At 68.7% G+C, this 20,374-nt stretch overlaps 2 protein-coding genes across 4 annotated transcripts; both read left to right on the forward strand.

Annotated features, from left to right (window-relative positions):
- The first annotated feature begins 1,489 nt into the window (after positions 1-1,489).
- DMTN (dematin actin binding protein) lies at positions 1,490-11,098 on the forward strand. Of its 3 annotated transcripts, none has more exons than XM_075723935.1 (16): positions 1,490-1,617; positions 6,136-6,192; positions 7,070-7,144; positions 7,330-7,485; positions 7,619-7,663; positions 7,778-7,886; positions 8,040-8,096; positions 8,168-8,320; positions 8,412-8,521; positions 8,610-8,715; positions 8,836-8,900; positions 9,008-9,056; positions 10,085-10,140; positions 10,324-10,383; positions 10,472-10,552; positions 10,635-11,098. In XM_075723935.1, exons 2-16 carry the CDS (start codon positions 6,175-6,177, stop codon positions 10,746-10,748), a joined length of 1,254 nt encoding a protein of 417 aa, XP_075580050.1. In that variant the 5' UTR covers positions 1,490-1,617; positions 6,136-6,174; the 3' UTR covers positions 10,749-11,098. The 3 variants fall into 3 exon arrangements, with proteins under 3 accessions (XP_075580050.1, XP_075580052.1, XP_075580051.1); XM_075723937.1 differs by having other exon boundaries at positions 10,085-10,092; positions 10,635-11,097; XM_075723936.1 differs by lacking the exon at positions 7,619-7,663 and having other exon boundaries at positions 10,635-11,097.
- Positions 11,099-12,239: 1,141 nt separating this feature from the next.
- On the forward strand, positions 12,240-19,961 carry LOC142595559 (actin filament-associated protein 1-like 2). Its single transcript, XM_075724118.1, has 17 exons — positions 12,240-12,255; positions 15,109-15,237; positions 15,354-15,428; positions 15,547-15,623; positions 15,875-15,965; positions 16,038-16,255; positions 16,332-16,511; positions 16,718-16,801; positions 17,016-17,097; positions 17,172-17,389; positions 17,477-17,607; positions 17,701-17,821; positions 17,932-18,040; positions 18,987-19,136; positions 19,249-19,409; positions 19,507-19,617; positions 19,726-19,961. Exons 1-17 carry the CDS (start codon positions 12,240-12,242, stop codon positions 19,750-19,752), a joined length of 1,980 nt encoding a protein of 659 aa, XP_075580233.1. The 3' UTR covers positions 19,753-19,961.
- Positions 19,962-20,374: the final 413 nt, after the last annotated feature.

Below are 20,374 nucleotides of genomic sequence, written 5' to 3' on the forward strand. Positions count from 1 at the left end.
GCATCCCTGGGTGTGCATCCCTGATTGTGCATTCCCCTGATTGTGCATCCCCCTGATTGTGCATCCTCCTGGGTGTGCATCCTCCTGGGTGTGCATTCCCCTGGACATGCATCCCTGGGTGTGTATCCCTGGTTGTGCATTCCCCTGGAGATGCATCCTCCTGAGTGTGCATCCTCCTGGATGTTTATCCCTGGTCATGCATCCCTGGCCGTGCATCCCCCAGCCATACATCCAGGGGTTCCAGCAGCCCTCGCTTGAGCCAGGAGGGAAACTGAGGCAGCAAACAGCATCGAGCGCAGTGCCGGGGAACGGATGCAGAAACGGAGCTGCTGTCACCAGGCAGCTCTCTCCCACACAGAGCCGGGAATAGACGCCGGCTCCCGGCGCTGCGGCACCAACGCAGCCCTGCCGCCCCCGGCGCGGTCCAGCCGTGGCACCAGTCCCGTGCCAGCCGCCTGGGTTTTTGGCCAGGCCTGCGTGCCGGGGGGCTCTGGGGGGACCGCGGCGGCCGCAGCCTCCCTGCCCTGCCCCAGCCCAGCCCCGGGCACCGGGCCAGCCCCACCGCCGAGCCCCGGGGGCTCTGCCCAAGGGCAGGGGCTGCACCACGGCCCCTGGGAGCTGGGGGGCTCGGGATGCGAGGGGCAGCAGCTCCCTCCCCGCTGCCCAGCTCCGGGCTCTCCCTGGCAGCACCCAGGGGCAGGGCAGCATCTGCAGAGGTTAGGGCTTGATATTTAGCAGATGCTCAACACCTCGCTGGGCTCTGTTGGCCCCGCAGATGGAACTCCCGGCTGTATTTCCCCTCCCAGGGCAGCGAGGGGTGGGTGCCGCCCTCGGAGCACCCCCAAACCCAGGGTAGGGGTCGGGCCGGATGGGGGGGTGCCATCCTCACCCACCACCCACCGTGCCGCAGCCCAGCCCACGCGCCGTGGGGTGCTCAGCCCCCCCTGCTCAGCACTGCGGGGCTCGGGGGTGCCAAAGCCCCAGCCGGGGCGGGGGGGGGTGCAGGGGGTGCCGGCCACAGCTGCATCCCCCGTTTGCGGTGGGGGCTGGAGGACAGGGTGCTGGGGACCCCCGGCACCGGGCGGGTTATTTCTGGCAGCCGGGCGGTGCCGGGCAGGCCAGGTTTATTTATGTTTTCCTCCCTCTTTGTGCCGGGGAAGCGGTGGGAGCGGGAGCGAGCAGCGGCGGGAGCGAATACTGCTTCGTCATGATGCCGGTTAATTCCTCCTCTTGTTCGGAAAGAGACCAAGCCAGCAGCAGAGGTTGGGGAGAGGCGAGCGGCACCCACGCACCCACCCACCCATGCATGCACCCACCCACCCACCCACGCACGCCCTACTCGGCGCCCAGCATGGGTTATCGGGGCGGCGGGCGGCACAGCCGCCGTGCTGGGCCCGGGAGATAGGCTCGCACACCCGCACGCTCGGACGCCCGCCGGTCACGCTCTCGGATGCGCGCCGCAGCGCGCCGGCGGTGGCTTGGCCGCAGCCAGGGCAGCTGGCCCAGCAGCCTGCGGGGTGATTGGGTGGCCAAGCAAGGAGAGGAGGCCAGGGGCGTTTTCCCCCCGCCGCTCCCCAGCTCCCCACGGCTGGAGGTATGGGGTGCCCGCGTCCCTAGGTGAGTGGCCGTGCCCGGCGTGGCTCGGTGGGGAGAAGGGAGGGAGGTGGCAGCGGGTGGGGGACACGCAGGGTGTCTGGGGGGGCCGGTTCGTCGGGGTCGGCATCGGCCACCTTTTGCTTTCCCGTCGCCGTGCGGTGCCGCCGCTCCCCCCCTCGGCGTAGCCCCTGCTCCCAGGGGGATGGGCACAGCCCCACGTCGTGTCCCCCCGTTTTTTCCGGGGGCTGCGGCCATGCCCCCTCCCCACGCCCGGCACTGCAAAGCCGGCTGCCCTTGCTGGGGGGGCCGCGGGGACGGGAAGGGCGGTGACCCGAGGCGGGGACGCCACGATTCGGGCTCCGTCGCTGATGGGGGCACCCCCCCCCCCCCGGCGCTCCCACCCGTGTCCCCTCTGCGGCAGCACGGTGCTCCTGGCACCCCGCTTCATGCCACAAACCCCCCCCAGGACACCCCCCCAACAGGGCTCGGTCGCTGCTGCTGGAGCAGACGCATCCCCTGCCCTCCTTCCCTGGGGACATTGCCATCAGCACCGTGTATCCCAAGGGAAGAGGCTGGAGCAGCCCAGCCATTCCCAGCCCCACTTGTAGAGTGAGTTTGTGGGGTCTCAGCACCGGTTTGGGGGGGGCACCCCCATCCCACTCCCCCCCGGCGCAGTCTGTGACGGGGTTTGATGCTCCCAGCATGGTGGGGCTGTGGTGGTCGGGGTCTCGCCATGGGCACGGGATTTTGGGGCCCCTCTGCTTCTCCTGACCCCATCCAGCCCCGCTGGCAAGGTACCGAGGGGCCAAACTCCCATCGCCCCCCTGCTGCCCAGCACTGGGGGGCTACTTGGGGGGGGAAACCAGGGTGCAAAGCCCGTCCCCCCAGCTCTTGGCCATGGATGGAGCCATCTCCCCGGGGATGGTCGGCTCCTGGCCGTGGGCGTGCGGTGCCGGTGGCCAGGTGGGGCTAAGCCTGGCCTCTCCCGGGAAGACCTGGGCCACCAGCTGCCACCTTGGTCCCAGGGACCCCCGGCCGCATCCCCCTGCCCGCTCTCCTGCCAGCCGGGTGCCTCGCCGCGGTGGTCCCGCACACGGCGTGGGGGTACCCAGGGACCCACCGCCCCGGGGTGCTTGATGCAGGGCACCCTGTGGGGCAATGCCCGGGGCCAGCAGAGCTGGGGGCTCCTCGGGGACCCGGGGGGCATCACCAGACCCACGCCGGGAGCCCCGGAGGGATGCGGCCTCCGTGTGCACCCCTGGCGGGTCCCTCCCGGCCCCTCCATGTGCGGGATGAGCAGGCTAATCCCATTTTAATCCCAGATTATGTGCCACGTGAGCCGCTGCCGGGAGCGGGCTGCGGCGTGGCCATCAGGGCAGGGGGGCCAGGGATGGACACCCCTCATCTCAGAGCTTTAGGGCGAGCACCGCGCGTCCCCATCTAAACTTGTTGGGGGGCTCGGAGCCTCCTGGCAGGGCTGGGAGCCCGGAGAGCAGCTGTGTTGGCCAGGATTCCTCGGATTGGGGGGGAACCGAGCAGCCGGAGGAGGTGGAAATGCCCCCTTCATCTCCAGCTGCTCCCGGATGGGGCCGGCGGATTGCTGCTATCCCCCCCCCATCCAGGGAAACTGAGGCACGGAGCAGCCCCGTGTCCGTGGGAGGGGAGATGGGCAGGGTGCACCCTCCACCCCAGGGGATGGAAAAATCCCAGGGGCCAGGCGCTGGCAGCTGGGGGCTTTTAAGGCCACCGAGGCGTCCCTCGGCAGGGCCGTGCCGGGCAGGGTGCAACGGCACGGAAGCAATGGGCTGTCGATAGCCAAAGGGTCGCTCCCCTCTGCGGGACGATGCTCCAGCGGGGAGGGAAAGGGCGAGAAACAGGACAAAGGAGGAACCGGACACCAGTGAGACGCGGGTCGGGGACCCACGTGCTCCCCGCCGGCTCGGCCCCGCCGCGATCGAGTTGCCGGTGGGGCCCCCGTGCGCAGCGGTGCCTCGGTTTCCCCCGGCGAGGATGCTGAGTGCCTCTCCTGCGCCGTGTTTGTTTGAGCTTTGCGTCAGGAGGAGGAGGAGGAGGAGGAGGCCGGGGCTGGGCTGGGAAGCACCGGACGCCGTTCCCAGGGCTGGCGGGAACCGTCTGTTCGGGGAACTTGTGACCCCGCCATGTTCCCCCCTGCTCCGCCGCTGGCAGGGAGCCGGGGCAGCTGCGGGAGCGGCAGGGTGTCCGTGCCCAGCGTGATGGCAAGGGCAAGGCGGGCAGGGAGGAGGAGGAGGAAGGAGAGGGGAGGAAGGCTGGGGGGTCCCTGCCCGCTCCCCCCTAGGCGAGGGGGGTCCCTGCCCGCTCCCCCCTAGGCGAGGGGGTTCATGCAGCCTGGCCCCGGGCCCGGGTGCCGAGCGCTCGATGGCTTTGGCGGCTGCGAAAAGTCAAATCCGGATTTCCTCGGGGTGGGGAGGAGGGAACTGGCCTCTTCCCGCTGCAGCCGCAGCAGCTCTCCCCACGGCCCCCCCGGGATGTGCCGTGCAGCCAGGCCAGCACCCCTGCAGCCCGGTGAGCCTCTGCCAGCACGCGGTCTGTCCGTCTGTCCATCCCTCCCTCCATCGCTCTTCTTCCCGTGCATCCCCGCCCAGCACCTTTCTCTCCCCGCTCTGGCAAAGCACCGCGGGTCCCCGCAGCATTGCCCGGGGAGGGGGGCACGGCGTTACCCCCTGCCCCCCTCGCCCCGCTGCCCCTCGCCCTCCTGGCCAGGAAAATCCCGAACACGTGCCGGGCCGGCCTTATCTTGGCGAGCAAGGGAGCGTGCGGGGACCCTGCCAGCGAGGTTGCCATGGGGAGAGAGGCTGCCATCGGGGCGGTGGCTCCCTGCCTGCGCCTGATAAGGTGTCCCCGCGTCCCCCGGCCCGGGGCGGGGGGACCGTGTCCGAGCTGGTTGTGCAGCCCCGGCACCGCTCGCCAGCCCTTCCCGGCATCTCTCCGCACCCCTGGCTCAAGCTTGTTTTCCTTCCCCACCAGCATCCGCATCCACCCGTCCCCACACCCACCCTCCCGCCAGCCTCTGCCGCTTCCTCTGCCTCCTGCTATTTGCTATCTCATCCATCTGCTCGCCGTCACCGCCACCACTGCCGCCGCGGCCCCGCCGCCTGCCCCCGGCCCACCCATGCCCCCCAGCCCCGGGGGGTGAAAGCCGGAGGCAGGGGGCAGCCCTGGCTCTGCCGCTGGAAAGTCTGAGCTCATGGGTGCGCGGGGCGGCCGCTGCTCGCCGGGACAATGACGCCTTGTACCGCGCTCGGTGCCAATCCGGGGGTGCCCGTCCCACGGGCGCGGGGTCCCGCAGACCCTTGGGAGGTGCTGGGGATGGGTGTGAGCGCGTCGGGCCCCCCCGCCCAGCGCCAAGGGCCGGGGTTTTTCGTGGCAGGGTGGTCTCAAAGGAGGGACGATGCCTGCGTGGAGCGGCTCAAGCCCGGCGCCGCAGGCAGAGCCTCCTCGTCCCGGCTCGACCCTTAGAGCCGAGGGCAGTACCTCGTGCCGGGCTGGCTGCCGGCAGCTGGAGGATGCTCCGGGCTTTGTCAGATCTGGTTTTTCTCCACCTCTGCATCCCGCAGGGATGGGCTCTGCGCCCGCGCCAGGAGCCGTGGGGCTGGGGGTCCCCAGAGGCGGTGGCACCGTCCCAGCCCTGTGCACGGGGGCGGGGGGCTTCAAGGTTGGAGGGCTCCACGCTGCTGTTGCTGTTGTCGCCTGGATTGCATGAGGTTTTTTTTCCAGTGCCTTCCCCTCTGAAAGAAGAAGTTTTGAGGAGAATGGGGAATTTTCCCTTTTGTGTGTGGCATTGTGGGTTTAAAGCACAGGGAGGGCTCAGGCCCGGGGGCTGTGGGGCAGGGGCTGAGCGCAGCACGCCCGTCCCGCTGCTGCTGGAGCCTTCTCGAGTCCGCTCGCTGCCGGTGGACAAAAGGCTTCATTACCTCTGCTCCGCTTGCCAGCACTCGTCAGCAGCCGCCGGGCAGCGGAGCCGGCAGCCGGCACGGGCAGGGGCGGCACGCAGCAGGGCAGAGCGCTGCGGGCACTGGGCTTTGCAGGGACGGCGGGAGGACAAGGCTGAGCTTCGCGCCGTCGCCACCCCGCAAGCCGCTGTCACCTCTCTGGTCTCCGTTGCAGAGGCAGCACCCGAGTCCCAGCCTGGCATTAGCACCCAGAGGGATGTGGAGCCACAGAGGCAGCGGTGAGTGGGGGGCTGGCATGCCCCACTGCCTCTCCCCCGTCCCGCAGCAGACCCGCAGCCATTCGGCCACCCCGGGGACAGTGGCGTCCCCTGGCAAGCCTGTCCTGCTGCCAGCGCCTGAATATTTGGCAATGCGGCCGTGCCGGCCTCATGCTGTGTTAGGGTCCGGTGCGTAGGGGGCTGCCGGGCTCAGCCCCACAGCAGCAGGGCTGTGGGGAGCGGGGCTCTGCCCAGCCCCACTGCCCTCAGGCACCTCACCCCAAGACCAACCTCGGGGTGCTCCGAGCCCACCCTGGCAGTTCCCCAAAACTCCTGCTCTCCCCATGCAGGACCCTGTGACTGACACAGCCCCTCCAGCCCGCAGCTGAATGGAAAGACTGCAGAAGGTAAGGGGGGGGGCATAGGGCAGGGTGCTGGGGGTTGGCGGGGTGCTGGGGACATAAGGCAGGGTGCTGGGGGCCATGGGCAGGGTGCTGGGGGTTAGTGGGTTGCTGGGCACATAAGGCAGGGTGCTGGGGGCCATGGGCAGGGTGCTGAGGGTTGGCGGGGTGCTGGGGGCATAGGGCAGGGTGCTGGTGGCCGTGGGCAGGGTGCTGGGGGCCATGGGCAGGGTGCTGGTGGCCGTGGGCAGGGTGCTGGGGGCCGTGGGCAGGGTGCTGGGGACATAAGGCAGAGTGCTGGGGGCCATGGGCAGGGTGCTGGGGGTTAGTGGGGTGCTGGGGACATAAGGCAGGGTGCTGGGGGCTGTGGGCAGGGTGCTGGGGGCCATGGGCAGGGTGCTGGGGACATAGGGCAGGGTGCCAGGAGTTGGCAGGGTGCTGGGGGCCATGGGCAGGGTGCTGGGGACATGGGCGGTGGGGAACCCTGCACCTAGGGAAGGCCCACAGGAGCTGGTGGCCAAGGACATCGGCAGTCACCCTGGGATGCTGCTAGCAGGGCCCTGCCTTCCTCCTCCTCCTCCTCCTCCTCCCAGCCCAGCCTGGCAGCTCCATCTAGTGGCAACGCGTCCTGGCCAAGCCACTGTCACCTCCCGGGTGTCCCCTGCCCTGAGCCACAACGCTGGAGCGAAGGAGACCCCAGCGCCCACCCAGAAATACCCCATCCCCTAGGACGTGTTGCCCCTGTGCACTGAGGTCCATGGGGGACAGGGGTGTCCCCGGGCCCCCCTGCCACGCCCCGGGGTCCCGACCGTGACCCTGAGCCCCTTCCTGGGCTGGCCATGCCGAGGATGAGCTTTGCTAAAATCTCCCCTTTTCCTTCCAGCAACCGCTGACCTCCCCTGGGAGCGTCTGTTCCTCCCGCGGGTCCAGCGTCCCCGGGTCGCCCTCCAGCATCGTGGTAAGAGGTCGCTCGCATCCCCCCACCAACATCCCTCCATCCGTGGGGCCGGGATGTGCCTCCCCAAACCCTCTCCATCGCTCCGGAGGGCCCACGGAGGATGCCAGCCCCGGGGGAAAGCCCTCCCCGTTCCCCAATGTTCCCTTTCTGCACCCAAAAATGAAGGGGCTTTGCCTTCCTTCCAGGCTAAAATGGACAACGAGGTTCTGGGCTACAAGGACCTGGCTGCCATCCCCAAGGACAAAGCGATCCTGGACATCGAGCGCCCCGATTTGATGATCTACGAACCCCATTTCACCTACTCGCTCATGGAGCACGTGGAGCTGCCCCGGAGCCGAGAGGTGAGGGCGCCCCAGGGCCACCCCTGTCCCCCGGTTGTTTTTGGGGGCCAGTGAGGGGAAGGCCCCCAGGACAGAGGGGTCCCGGAGGGCAAATGTGGGGCTGCTGGAATAAATTGCTTCTTGCCTTCTGCAGCGCTCCCTGTCCCCTAAATCCATCTCTCCGCCTCCGTCTCCGGAGGTGAGTACCAACACCGCTTGCCCCGGCTCTGGGATGCACAGGGGGGTTCCGAGGAGGAGGGGGTGATGCCGAATTGCGGGGGTCTCGCTGCTCACCGGCCCCGCTTGCCTGCAGGTTATCCGGGAGTGGCTGGAGAGCCGGACCCCCGGCAGCACCCCACAGCCCACCTCTCGCCAGGGCAGCAGCTCGGCCCGCAGCAGTGTGCAGCATTTCCACCGACCCGGTACGCTCCCCCCGCACCGGGACCCCCCCGGCGCTGCCTGACCCTCAGCCCCAGCGCAGGCTGGGGGGAGTCCAGGCAAGGGGTCGGGGCAAGCCCCTTTCCAGCGCCATGAGCTCCCTATTCCCGGCCCCCCAACCCTCTTTTTCCTTGCAGAGACCGACACGACGGAGCTCAACATATACAAGAAGCCTCCAATTTACAGGCAGAAAGGTGAGCGGGGGGTGTCTGCCCCACGGGACGGGGCACCCCAGGGCGCTGCCTCACCCCCCTGTGCCCCGCAGAGCACCATCCCGGCGCCCACCACGGGAAGCATCTCATTGAGGATTTGATCATCGAATCCTCCAAGTTCCCGGCGGCGCAGCCCCCAGACCCCAACCAGCCCGCCAAGATCGAGACTGACTACTGGCCGTGCCCCCCGTCCCTGGCTGTCGTGGGTAGGTGGGGAGCAGGGGTGGGCGAGGGGGTGGGCTGCACCGAGGGGTTTATCCCCTGGGGATGGATGTAAAGTCCCCTCTTTTTCCCCAGAGACGGAGTGGAGGAAGCGGATGGCCTCCAAGAGAGGGGAGGAGGAGGAGGAGGACCTGACGGAGGAGATGAAGAACCTGCGGGAGCTCCAGAGGCAGGAGCTGAGCAAGGTGAGGGGCAGCGCGGGCAGGTGGGCACCCTGCGAGGGGCTGGGGACGTGCTGGCACTGACCCCCACCCGTGTCCCTTCGCCCCCCAGGTCACCTCCAACCTCGGGAAGCTGATCCTGAAGGAGGAGATGGAGAAATCTCTCCCTATCCGAAGAAAAACCCGCTCGCTGCCGGACCGGACACCCTTCCACACATGTACGTGGGATGCTCTTCCCGCATCCCGTCCCTTCCCTACCCGGTGGCTCCGGCTGCCCGCAGCCCTGCAAGCTCCTGCAGCCCTGCCTGCACCTCTGACCGCCTCTCGCTCTCTCGTAGCTCTGCACATGGGGAGCTACAAGAGCTCCTCGCTGCCCGCCTCTGGCAGGAGCACCCTCACCCGGGTGAGTGGGCAGGCAGCTGCCCCCGCGCTGCCGGGGCCACACGGCCTCCGACGGGGTCCGCGGTGGCACCGCTCTGATGCCGTCCCCTGTCCCCTGTCCCCTTGCAGCTGCAGTCAGCAGAGTTCAGCTCGGCAGGCAGCGATAAGGGCAGTCCGGGTGAGCATCAGCCCACAGCGCGGATGCGGGGATGTCCCGGGGGATGCGGGGATGTCCCGGGGGATGCGGGGATGTCCCGGGGGACACAGGGGTGTCCCCGGGTGATGCGGGGATGTCCCAGGGGATGCGGGGATGTCCCAGGGGATGCAGGGATGTTCCAGGGGGATGCAGGGATGTCCCGGGGGATGTGGGGATGTCCCCAGGGATGCAGGGATGTTCCAGGGGGATGCGGGGATGTCCCGGGGGATGCAGGGGTGTCCCCAGGGATGTGGGGATGTCCCGGGGGATGTGGGGATGTCCCGGGGGATGTGGGGGTGTCCCCAGGGATGGAGGGATGTCCCAGGGGATGCAGGGGTGTCCCCAGGGATGCGGGGATGTCCCAGCAGATGCAGGGACGTCCCAGGGGATGCGGGGATGTCCCCAGGGGATGCAGGGATGTCCCCAGGGATGCAGGGATGTTCCAGGGGGATGCAGAGGTGTCCCGGGGGATGTGGGGGTGTCCCCAGGGATGCAGGGATGTCCCAGGGGATGCAGGGATGTCCCTAGGGATGCAGGGATGTTCCAAGGGGATGCGGGGATGTCCTGGGGGATGTGGGGGTGTCCCCAGGGATGGAGGGATGCCCTGGGGGATGCAGGGGTGTCCCCAGGGATGCGGGGATGTCCCAGGGGATGCAGGGATGTCCCTGGGGATGCAGGGGTGTTCCAGGGGTTGTGGGGATGTCCTGGGGGTTGTGGGGATGTCCCAGCAGATGCAGGGGTGTCCCCAGGGATGCAGGGGTGTCCCCGGGGGATGCAGGGGTGTCCCCGGGGGATGCAAGGATGTCCCGGGGGATGTGGGGATATCCTGGGGGATGTGGGGATGTCCCAGGGGATGCTGGGTGTCCCCGGGGATGGGGGATGCTGGGGCAAACCTGGGTTCAGCAGAGGGTGGGAAACCACTTCTGGGGGCTTGTCATCACCGGGGAGAGGATGAGGGGGGACGTGGCGGGCGTCCCCGCGGCTGAGCCCGGCTCCTCTCTGTTTTCCAGGCCTGCAGGTAAGTGCTCGTCTGGCTGCCGGTGCCGAGACCCAGCGAGAGGGTGATGTATGCCGGGGCAGGGGGGACACAGACGGACAGCGGGGCCGCATTTGTGATGGGTCCTGGTGGGGAGGGGGGGTGTACGGGTCCCCAGGCTGCAGCCCATCACCTTGGCTTCGGTTCGGGGGGGAGAGGGCAGCCCTTCGGGGAGGCGGGGGTCGCAGCTGACATCTGGCTTTGCCCCCTCAGAACGGCCAGCGCGGGCGCATGGACAGAGGCAATTCCCTGCCCAGCATGCTGGAGCAGAAGGTGAGCGGGGCTGGGGGCTGCGGGGGCCTGGGCAGGGATGGGGGGGCTGCGGAGAGGGGGTCTTACAGCCTCTCCCCGCCCCTCGCAGATCTACCCCTACGAAATGCTGATGGTGACGAACCGAGGGCGCGTGAAGCTGCCGCCCGGCGTGGACAGGACCAGGCTGGAGGTAGGGGCTTGAACCGGCGTTTTGGGGGGACGGCACGGAGGGGGGGACCCGGCCACCCCATCACCCTCCTCTCCCCCCGCAGCGGCACCTCTCCCCCGAGGATTTCCTGCGGGTCTTCGAGATGCCCCCCGAGGAGTTCAGCAAGCTGGCCCTCTGGAAGCGCAACGAGCTGAAGAAGAAAGCCTTCCTCTTCTGAGCCCTCCTCGGCCCCGAGCTCAGTCCGTGTCGCGCCGTGTAACCGCTTTAGGGCTCTCAGCCGGTTTTTACTAGGATCCCCCCTTCCCCTCTCCCCCAGCCCCCTGGCTCTGCCCCCCGCCTCCCTCCTCCTGCGGGAAAAGGGCTCGGGGGGCTCAAACCTGCCTCCGCCGCCCGGCTCGCAGCGGGGTGATGGGGCTGGGGGCAGACCCTGCCCCCGGAGCAGGCACGGTTCAGCCAGGAGGGGAGGCGGGGGGGGGGCTCCGTGCTTTGAGCCCCCCTCTCCCCCCAGGCACACTGGCAGGGGCAGTGCCTGGCTCTGCTTTCGGCTGGCCGGGAGCGTGCCAGCTCTGGTGCACGGGCAGTGGGGCGGCTTCCCTCCTCCCCGGGGGTCGGCTGCCTCCGGCCCCCGCAGCCGGGGTGCCCCTCTGCCCCCCCCAAAACTTGGGAAGGGCTTGGGGGCCGACTCACTGCCAGACCAATGTGCTCCCGGCAAAGCCAGGCCGGCATCCCGCCTTGCCCCCCCTCCAGCCCCTCTTTTAACATCCCTCCCCGGTCCCCCCTGTGCCAGCTGCTGCAGCGGGGACCGCAAGGATGCCTACACTGCCAAAACCTGCCCGGCACCGGGCTGGCGCAGGGCAGGGCTGGGATGCCGGTGAGGTGGAGCGTTGTGGGACGGGGCAAGGGGTGGCAGAGTGGGGGTCCCGCTGGGGCCTTGGGGCAGCTCCCGCTGCGTTTCCGACTGCGGATGCGCCCGCGGCGGGGGGATGCGCTGGGGGCTGCAGCGGGGTGATGCGGCGGGGCGATGCAGCCGGGCAGAAAGGAGCAGGGCCCGGCTCGACGGGCACCGTGGCCGCCGGGGTCTGGGCAGCGCGGCCGTGCAGGCAGGGCTCGGCACCGGGCAGCACCTTCCCTTCTCACACCTCTCCCGTCCCCTCTTCGGGCACACGTTTTGGGCAGGACCCCTCTGCCCCCGCACCCCCACGCTCCCTGGTTTCTGTTTCCAGCCACTCTCCAGCCGCTAGACCTTGTTGGGATGTAAAGAATGTAATTTATCGGGAAATCACTGGCCCATACTTGCCTTTCACTGCTACTCTACGACCGACGTATCTATAAATATATATATAAATATGGGTTGTTTTCTGACCGGACTACAGTGATTCACTTTCTCTGTTTTGTTAGAGTTTTATTTTATTTGCTGGTGTCGGAGAAGCCGCGTGAGAGTGATTTTTGGCTTACAATTAAAGGTGAAATGGCTTTATCCCCCCCGGCTCCGCTGCTTTGCTTTCCCCCGCCGCGGGTCCCTGCAGATGGCGGTGGTGCTCCGAGGAAGATGAGGAGCCCTTCCCCGCCTTCCCCCCCGCCCCGGCCGGGCTGTGCTGGGGGCCCGCAGGGCGTGTGCGAGCCGAGCCGAGCCGGGCCGAGCCGGGCCAGCGCTGCCCCGGTCCCGGTCCCGGTCCCGGTCCCGGCGCGATGTGACCGCACCCGCACCATGGCCCGGCAGAGAGGTACGGGGGGGTGCAAAGGGGTGCAAGGCTTGCGGGGGGGGGTGCAAGGCTGCAAAGGGGGGGAGAGAGGGCAGAGGGTGTGCGCGGAGTGGAGCAAGGCGTGGGGGGGCACCCGTGGGGGTGGCCACGGGGGGTGCGAGCGTGCAAAAAGGGGTGTGGAAGGGAAAGGGAGGGGTGCACGGGAAGGAGGAGAGGGTGCGAAAGGGGGGTCTGGGGCGGTGGGGTGGGTGCTGGGGAGGGAAAGGGTGCAAGGGGCGAGGCGTGGGTGTCAGGGCTCGGGGTGTCGGAGCAGGGCGGGGGGCCTGGGTGCCCCCGAATGCAGCGGGGTGCCGGTGCACGGTGCCGTGGCAGGGCGTGGGATGCCAGGCCCCCTCCCAGCACCCTCCATGGGGCAATCTGGGGGCGCAGCGGCCGTGGGGGGAGCGCCTCCGCCCTGGAGCCGTGGCCCGGAGCCTCCCCGCAGTGACGGGTCACGCTGCGGCCAGGAGCAGCTCTGGGCTCGGGGCGGCCTCCAGCCTCCTCCTCTGAGTCATCCCGCGCTGGGCCAGAGCCACCCCGAGCGCCGGAGAGGGGCCCCGGGGTGCCCCACAGCCGCTGCTCCCCCCTGCACCCCAACGGGGAGCAGGGCTGAGCCCGGGCACCTCTCACCCCTCATCGCACGGAGAAAAACGCAGGTGGTCGTGGGGCAGAGGTGCCAGCCCCAAATCCCTCGGGTGTTGGCATCACCCAGGGATCATGCGCTCCCGTGGCATCCCTTGGGCAGCCCTCTCCTTCCTCCTCCTCCTCCGAGGATGAGGATGCTGTCGGGCCAGGCCGCATCCCGCAGGAGCAGGGCGCTTTGCTAGGATTCGGCTGTGTGTTTTGGGGGGGCGTTTTCCTCCCGCCCCGCAGACCCAGGCAGCTGTTTTTCATCTCGCTGCCTTCCCTTGGCCCCGGCAGCGGGCAGCTGGCACGGCCCGATGGCTGCGGGCAGCCCCTGCCTGCTCCGCACCGGGCTGCGGGCACGGCCGGGCACCGCCGGGCACGGCTCCCCTGCCCCACCGAGGGCACCGGGGTCGGCGGGGGGGAGCGCGGCGGGAGGACGCAGGGAGGGCTGAGGGGGTGAGTGGACGGAGATGTCATTGCCGAGGAATTCGGCCTGGGCGGAGGAGAGGAGAAAAGGGAGGGAGAGGCAGAGCCAGGCACACCGGGCACGGGGGACAGTCGCCGTGCCCCCCACCCTCACCCTCTGCCCGCAGGTCCCTTCGGCCAGCCCCTGCCCCAGGCCCCCCGCCAGTCCCCCGGGGAGCGGGTCCCCCCCTTCCCTTCCCCAGTTTCCAGGGAAATCCAGATGTTTGGGCCCAGCTCCGGCATTGCTCAGCCTCGCTGCCCTGCCAGATGTTTCCTCTCCCCCCGGGCAGGGGTGTGTGCTCCCCAGCTGGGGACACCGGGGAGGGGGACGGCGCTCCCCCCATGCCAGCACCTCCGCAGGGGCTTCTCCCGTGTCCCCTCTAACCCAGGTGGGACCTGTGGGCTCCTTCCCCCTGCCTGCCCTCGCCTCCCCGGGGGGGCTGCCACTTGTTTTGGGGGTGCATGGCATCCCTGCCAGCTGGGAGCAATGCGGGATGCAGGGATGCGGCAAGGCACGGGGATGCTGGGGTCGCCTGGGGCGTTGCGGTGGGTCACGGGGGCAGCATCCCGGCCAGTGCGGCTTCCTTGGGATTGTCCCTCTTCCAGTTGGGAAAAGGCAGGAGGACAGCGAGGAGGGAGGCTGGGAGCAGAGCGGGGCGGCGTGGGGGGAGCCGGCACGGCCAGGCCCCGCGCCAGGCGGCCATGGGTTTCCACAGCAGGTCTGCAACTTTTTATCCCAGCTGGGAGCAAGGAGCAGAGCCCGGAGCGGCCGGAGCGGAGCGATGCAAACCACTTCCAGATGCACGGCAGGAAGGAACCGGGGGGAAGCGGGCAGCGAGCCGGGGCGGGGCAGGGGGCATCTGCCCACGCTGCGGTGGCAGCCAGAGGTGCCCAGGGCGAGGGGGCTCTGCGGGAGCAGGGGTGAGGGGCCGGGCCGGGGGTGTGCATGGTCCTGCTCTGCCACGTGCTCCTCCGGCGCAGGAAACGCCTGCACGGGCCCAGAGCTGATGGGGCCACCGCTGTTTGGGGCCAGAGGGACCATCTCCCCATGCCCGTAGCCCTCCAGGTCTCCCCCACTTCGGGGCGGAGGTTGTGCCCTCCTGTCCCGCTGCGCAGGGCGTGGGATTCCCGGTGAGGTTGTGCCATCCTGTCCCGGATTCCCGGTTTCCCCGGCTGGGGTGAGGAGGCACAAAGCAGCTCCTTGTCCCGCTCCATCCGTCCTTCCTGGCACGGCAGGGTTGGGGTCCCCAGCTGGCGCTGAGCCCCGACCCCGCTCCCTGCCCTCGGAGCGGGCAGCGGGGGAACGCTCAGCATTTTTGGTGTGCACGGAGCAGCCTTCATCAGCTGCTCCCATGCGCCATGCCTCCTCCTCCTCCTCTGTGCCACGGAGGAGCAGCGAGTTGGGCTGCCCAGCGTGGCCCCCAGCCACGACTCCCCTCGCCCAGCTGGGAACAAACCCGCTCTGTGAGCGCACACAGAGGAGCCTTCAGCGGCGCAGGTCCCCGGCCCCCCTCCTCATCCTCCCCTGGCACCCCGGGCCCGTCAATAGCGGGATTGTGCGGAGCCGGGGCAGGTGCCGGGAGCAGGGGCACGGCCGGCGGCACGAGGCACGTAACCCCCACATCTTTTTGGCATCGTCGGGGAGCCCCTGCCAGCCCTGCCCAGTGCGGCGGGGAGGGGATGGGCATCCCTGCCCGCACCCTGCTCTGGCAGGGTGTCATGGCACGTCCCTGTCCCCTGCAGACCTGGACAAGCTGCTGTCGGACCTGCGGTCCTTCCTGCTCATCCTGGACCGGGAAAGCCTCAGCGCCGCGGCTCGGGCCAAGAAGAAGTCGGTGGCAGATCTGCTCTCCCGGCTGCAGAGCCCCTCGTGTGAGCGTGGGTCTGTGGGTGGGGGTGGACAAGGACGGGGTGGCCCCTGTTTAGCAGCCGGTGGGCAGCAGGGAAGGGGCCGGGAGCGGGGCTGTGACCGGGCGCTCCCCCCGCAGCAGAGGATGCAGAGTACATGATCATGCGCTGCCTCGCGCCTTCCCCGGGGACCCCGCAGGGCCGAGCCAGCCCGGGTGAGTCGCACGCTCTGACCCGCGCTCCATCGCTGCCGGCGGCTCGCGCTGCGCGGCCGGGGATGCCCGGCTCCTCGCCCACCCCGCATGCTGCTGCCAGTCCTGCTTTTCCCCCCAGGAACCAGGTCGGCGGATGCGACGGGAGGGAGAGCCTGCGAGTGCCGCCCGGCCAGCACCCTGAGCCCACGTGGAGGGGTAAGGGTGGGCAGCGGCGGGGGCTGTGGGTGTGCGGGGGGGGCTCGGGCAGCAGCTCTGTGCTGGGACAGGGGATGGGAGATGGGCACCGGGGGCCATCCCTGCACTGCAACCTCGCTCGCACCGGGGTCTGGCCGGGTTCCCATGCTGCCTGCCAGCTCCGGGCAGAGCCCCCCGGCAGTGCCTCGGGGACCCTTGGGTGAGGTTCACCCCGGCGGGCAGCACCTTCAGAGCACCCCTTCTCTCCCCAGAGCAAGGTGCCGGGCGTCTCGCCATCCCCACCAGCCGACGACTCCTACGAAGACGCTGAACCCCTCGGCCCTGGCAGATGCACTGGCTCCGGTGAGCACCCCACCGCACCCCCTCCCCGGCACCTGCCTGCACCCAGCACCCTGACGCCATCCCGGCTCTCAGGTGGTGCCGACACTGACAGCAGCCACTACGAGTCGTATGGGGAGGATGAGGATGGCGTGACGGACCGGGCCCACTACCTGCGGCGGCCGCTGGCCGCTGGCCCCGACGCCGAGCCCCCCGGCCGCCCCGAGGCGCAGCTCTGCGGCTTCCTCTGGAGGAAGCGCTGGCTGGGGCGGTGGGCGAAGCAGCTCTTCATCATCCGGGAGCATGTGCTGCTGGTGAGCGGCCGGAGGAGGACGGATGGAGGGTGGGAGCGGGTCCCTGAGCTCTGCCGACCCCGCCGTGCCTCCGCAGTGCTTCAGGTGTGCCGCCGACCCGCAGCCGGTGCTGGAGCTGGACCTGCGGGGCTGCCGCGTCGCCTACAAAGCCAAGCGTGGCAAGAAGATGCCACACGTCTTGAAGGTGATGGGGACGGCGGGCGAGGTGCTGGTTATCGGCTTCCAGAGCCGGCAGCAGGCTGAGGACTGGAGGAAGGTTTGGAGGTGTTGCAGCCTGGCAGAGCTCTGCGTGGGCAGGAGGGAGGGGTGGGCAGGGAGAAACAGGGGCACGGCCCTGCTGTGGTGCTCCCGAGGTTGGTTGGGGACAATCCCGTCTGTCCCCAGCTCCTCTCCATCCTGGGGTGCCTGGAGCCCCGTTAGATGGGGAGCGGGGGCTGCAGCACTCCCCCTCTTCCTTGGCAGGTGATCGAAGAGGTCAGCAGTGATGCCCCGAGCGGGCTGGCAGCCGTCAGCGTCCCAGCGTCGCCTTCCTCAAGGCTCGGCAGGGTGAGCTGCTTGTCCTCCCCCCGGGAAAGCCATGCACGGGAAAGGGGCTGCCGGGGGTGCGGAGAGTACACCCCAATTCCCTGTCCCACTCTCCCCCTTGGGTGATGCTGGGGAGGGTCGCATTGCCGTGGGGTGGGGGTCAGGGCGCAGGGGGCTTAAAACCTGCAAGAGACGTGGCTCTCTGGGTCTCCATTCTCAGGCTGTCGGGTCCCAGCTCAGCGAGGAGGAGGAGGAGGAGGATTGCTCCCGGCAGAGCCCTGCCCGCAGCCCCCGGCCCGGCGAGGATGCAAAAGGAGGTACGATGCGTGGGGGGCGGGCGAGGGGGTGTCCCTGCCCCCCGTGCCGCCGCTGATGGGGTCTGCACCCGCAGGTTTCCTGGCGGTGCGGCTGCGCGGGCGGTGGCAGCGGCTGTGGTGCGCGGTGCGGCAGGGAGCCCTGCGCATGTTCCCCGAGCCCGGCGGCACCCAGCGCCCCGTCTGCGCCCTGCGGCTGGAGGCCTGTGAGGTCTCCCCGGGGGCGGCCGCCGGCTCCCCGCAACGCCTCCGCATCCGCATCGCCCAGCGGGGCCGGGAGCTCGCCCTGCTGCAGGTGAGCAACCCCCGCGGCACCCCCGAGCCCCCCACGTCCCTTGTTGTGGGGGCACCTGCTGAGCCCGGACCCTCTGCCCCATGCCAGACCCGTTCGGATGAGGAGAGGGAAGCCTGGCTGAAGACCCTGCGGGCCAGGGGAGGAGGGGAGCTGGCCAGCAACAGCCCCCGCACCGAGACCCCCAGGCTGGGCGATGCCCGCAGCTGCCCTGCGGCGGGGTAAGGAGACGCTGGCCGGGGCACGGCCAGCCCCAGCCCTCCTGCTCCGCTGCGGGGCCGCGGGCAGTAATGGGACCCCCGTCCTGCTTGCAGCGGGCTGCTGCTGCGCCGGGTCCCGAGCCCCAACGCCTACATGGATGACCCTTTTGGGCAGCTCCCGCCAGCCGAGACCCCCAAGCACCTCTACTCCAACGTGGAGCGGCTGCAGCAGCTGGTAACCTCCCGCTGATGCACCTTGGCCCCCCCGATGCGAGCCCCAGGGTGAGGGGGACGGGCTCCCACCGTCCGCTTGCCCACGGGCTTCTCCCGGGCTTCCTTCCGCAGCAGCAGAGCTTGGACCGAGCAGTGCAAGGGCAGTGCAAGAGGCCCACGTCTGCACTGCCCACCGGTGCCTGCGGCAACGCCCCGGGCAGCGCCCTGCCCTCGCAGGCAGGTGAGCAGGGGCTGGGTGCTCCAGCCAGGGGAGCAGCAGGGTCCCCCCGTGCACCCCAGCCCCACATGCTGGGGTGGAGGCTGCGGTGCCCACAAGCATGGTGTTGTGCTGTGATTCCTCTGCCCTTCCTCCTCAGCATCCTTCCTCTGCCCTTCCTCCCCAGCATCCTTCCTCTGCCCTTCCTCCCCAGCATCCTTCCTCTGCCCTTCCTCCTCAGCATCCTTCCTCTGCCCTTCCTCCTCAGCATCCTTCCTCTGCCCTTCCTCCCCAGCATCCTTCCTCTGCCCTTCCTCCCCAGCATCCTTCCTCTGCCCTTCCTCCTCAGCATCCTTCCTCTGCCCTTCCTCCTCAGCATCCTTCCTCTGCCCATCTTCCTCAGCATCCTTCCTCTGCCCTTCCTCCTCAGCATCCTTCCTCTGCCCTTCCTCCTCAGCATCCTTCCTCTGCCCTTCCTCCCCAGCATCCTTCCTCTGTCCTTCCTCCCCAGCATCCTTCCTCTGCCCTTCCTCCCCAGCATCCTTCCTCTGCCCATCTTCCTCAGCATCCTTCCTCTGCCCTTCCTCCCCAGCATCCTTCCTCTGCCCTTCCTCCCCAGCATCCTTCCTCTGCCCTTCTTCCTCAGCATCCTTCCTCTGCCCTTCTTCCTCAGCATCCTTCCTCTGCCCTTCCTCCCCAGCATCCTTCCTCTGCCCATCTTCCTCAGCATCCTTCCTCTGCCCATCTTCCTCAGCATCTTTCCTCTGCCCTTCCTCCCCAGCATCCTTCCTCTGCCCTTCCTCCTCAGCATCCTTCCTCTGCCCTTCCTCCTCAGCATCCTTCCTCTGCCCTTTTTCCTCAGCATCCTTCTTCTGCGCTTCCTCCCCAGCATCCTTCGTCTGCCCTTTTTCCTCAGCATTCTTCCTCTGCCCTTTTTCCTCAGCATCCTTCCTCTGCCCTTCCTCCCTAGCATCAGCGGCAGCTCTCCGGGGCAGGGCTGCCAGCCCGCAGCGGGCGAAGGTGAGCCCTGAGCTCCGGAGCAGGGATTTCTCCCGGTCCCAGCGCATCCTGACACTGCCAGAGAGGAAAGGGGCTCGGGACGGGCTGGATATCCTCATTGGTAGGACCACAGAGGGGCTCTGCCCCTGTGCCAGGGGGTGCCTGGCCCTCGCCCGAGCAGCTGGCAGGGTCGAGGGGTGCCCGGACTTGGCAGTGCCCCGCTGTCCTTGCAGGGAAGAGAGCCTTCCCCAAGCTGGAGGAGAAGGTGGGGCAGCTGGAGAGGGCCTGCCGCATGAAGGGCAGGCTGAAAGCCGGCTCCGAGATGAACCTGCTGGCCATCGGCAAGTCGCTGAAGGGCCACATCGCCGCTACCGCCAGCTCGGCTGGCTCCGAGGTGGGGGGCACCGGGGACGGGCACTGGGGACGGGCACGGGCTGCAGGGAGCGCGATGGGTTCGGGTGGGCAGGCATCACCATCGTTTTTTCCAGCAGGGCTCATTCTTCACGCCGCTGTTGAAGCGCACCATGTCGGCGAAGAGCGCCTTGAAGCCCTCTCCTTCCCCGGTCATCGTGGAGAAGGGAAAAGTGCTGCAGAAGAGAAAGGTACCGGCCGGGAGCTGCGTGGGGTGGGCAGAGTTGAGGCGAGCGGGTACCACGCACGGCGCTGGCATGCCGGGGCGGGGTTGACCACCCATCTCGGCCTCTCTCCAGGAGTGGGAGATGAAGTCTGCAATGTGACCGGCGCTGCAGCAGCCCTGGGGCAGCACCCGCCCCGCAGACGTACCTGCCGGACCGGGCATCTCTCAGCAGAACGTAGGGCTGCACGTGGATCGTGCGGGACCAGCCTGCTATCTGTTTTTTAACCATCAGTATCAACGCTACAACTACGCACATCTATTTTTTATATATATATATATGTGTATATACCTATAAACTCTCCATCTGTGGGTTTCTGGTTTCTCGGGCGCAAGGGCTGGAGGGCGGCGAGCCCCTCGCAGTCTCGCCGCCTTCTCGCCCATCCCAGCGCCTCGGTTTTGGGGCACAAATTTCTCGGTTGCAACCTCATGAGCCGCCAGCTCTGTCCCTGGTGCGGGTCCGGTCGAAACGGTGCCACCGGCAGCACCCCAGCCCCGCCGGGGACACCAATTTGCAGGGGTGGGTGCAAATGCACCCTGGTCTGAGCGACCCGGGGGGGACACGCAGAGTTGGGGGGGCTGATTTGGGCACCTAATTGCACCTTCCCTGGAGTTGGCGGGACCTGGGCTGGGCCCTGGGCTGCTTTCCAGCAGCTGTGGTCATCATGGCTTGTTTTTAACTGTAGAAACTGGGTTGTTTGGGGTTTTTTTTAAGGATTAAAAAA

The sequence above is a fragment of the Pelecanus crispus genome, chromosome 21 (genome assembly GCF_030463565.1).
Source record: "Pelecanus crispus isolate bPelCri1 chromosome 21, bPelCri1.pri, whole genome shotgun sequence".
NCBI lineage: Eukaryota > Metazoa > Chordata > Aves > Pelecaniformes > Pelecanidae > Pelecanus > Pelecanus crispus.

What these genes read in the sequence shown, in the direction of transcription:
- DMTN (XM_075723935.1), top strand. An exon ending in TCCAATTTACAGGCAGAAAG is followed by an intron (nt 8,097 to 8,167) that starts GTGAGCGGGGGG and finishes TGTGCCCCGCAG; the next exon opens with AGCACCATCCCGGCGCCCAC. An exon ending in AGAGGCAGGAGCTGAGCAAG is followed by an intron (nt 8,522 to 8,609) that starts GTGAGGGGCAGC and finishes TTCGCCCCCCAG; the next exon opens with GTCACCTCCAACCTCGGGAA.
- LOC142595559 (XM_075724118.1), top strand. An exon ending in GCAGGGCCGAGCCAGCCCGG is followed by an intron (nt 15,429 to 15,546) that starts GTGAGTCGCACG and finishes TTTTCCCCCCAG; the next exon opens with GAACCAGGTCGGCGGATGCG. An exon ending in TGGAGCGGCTGCAGCAGCTG is followed by an intron (nt 17,822 to 17,931) that starts GTAACCTCCCGC and finishes TTCCTTCCGCAG; the next exon opens with CAGCAGAGCTTGGACCGAGC.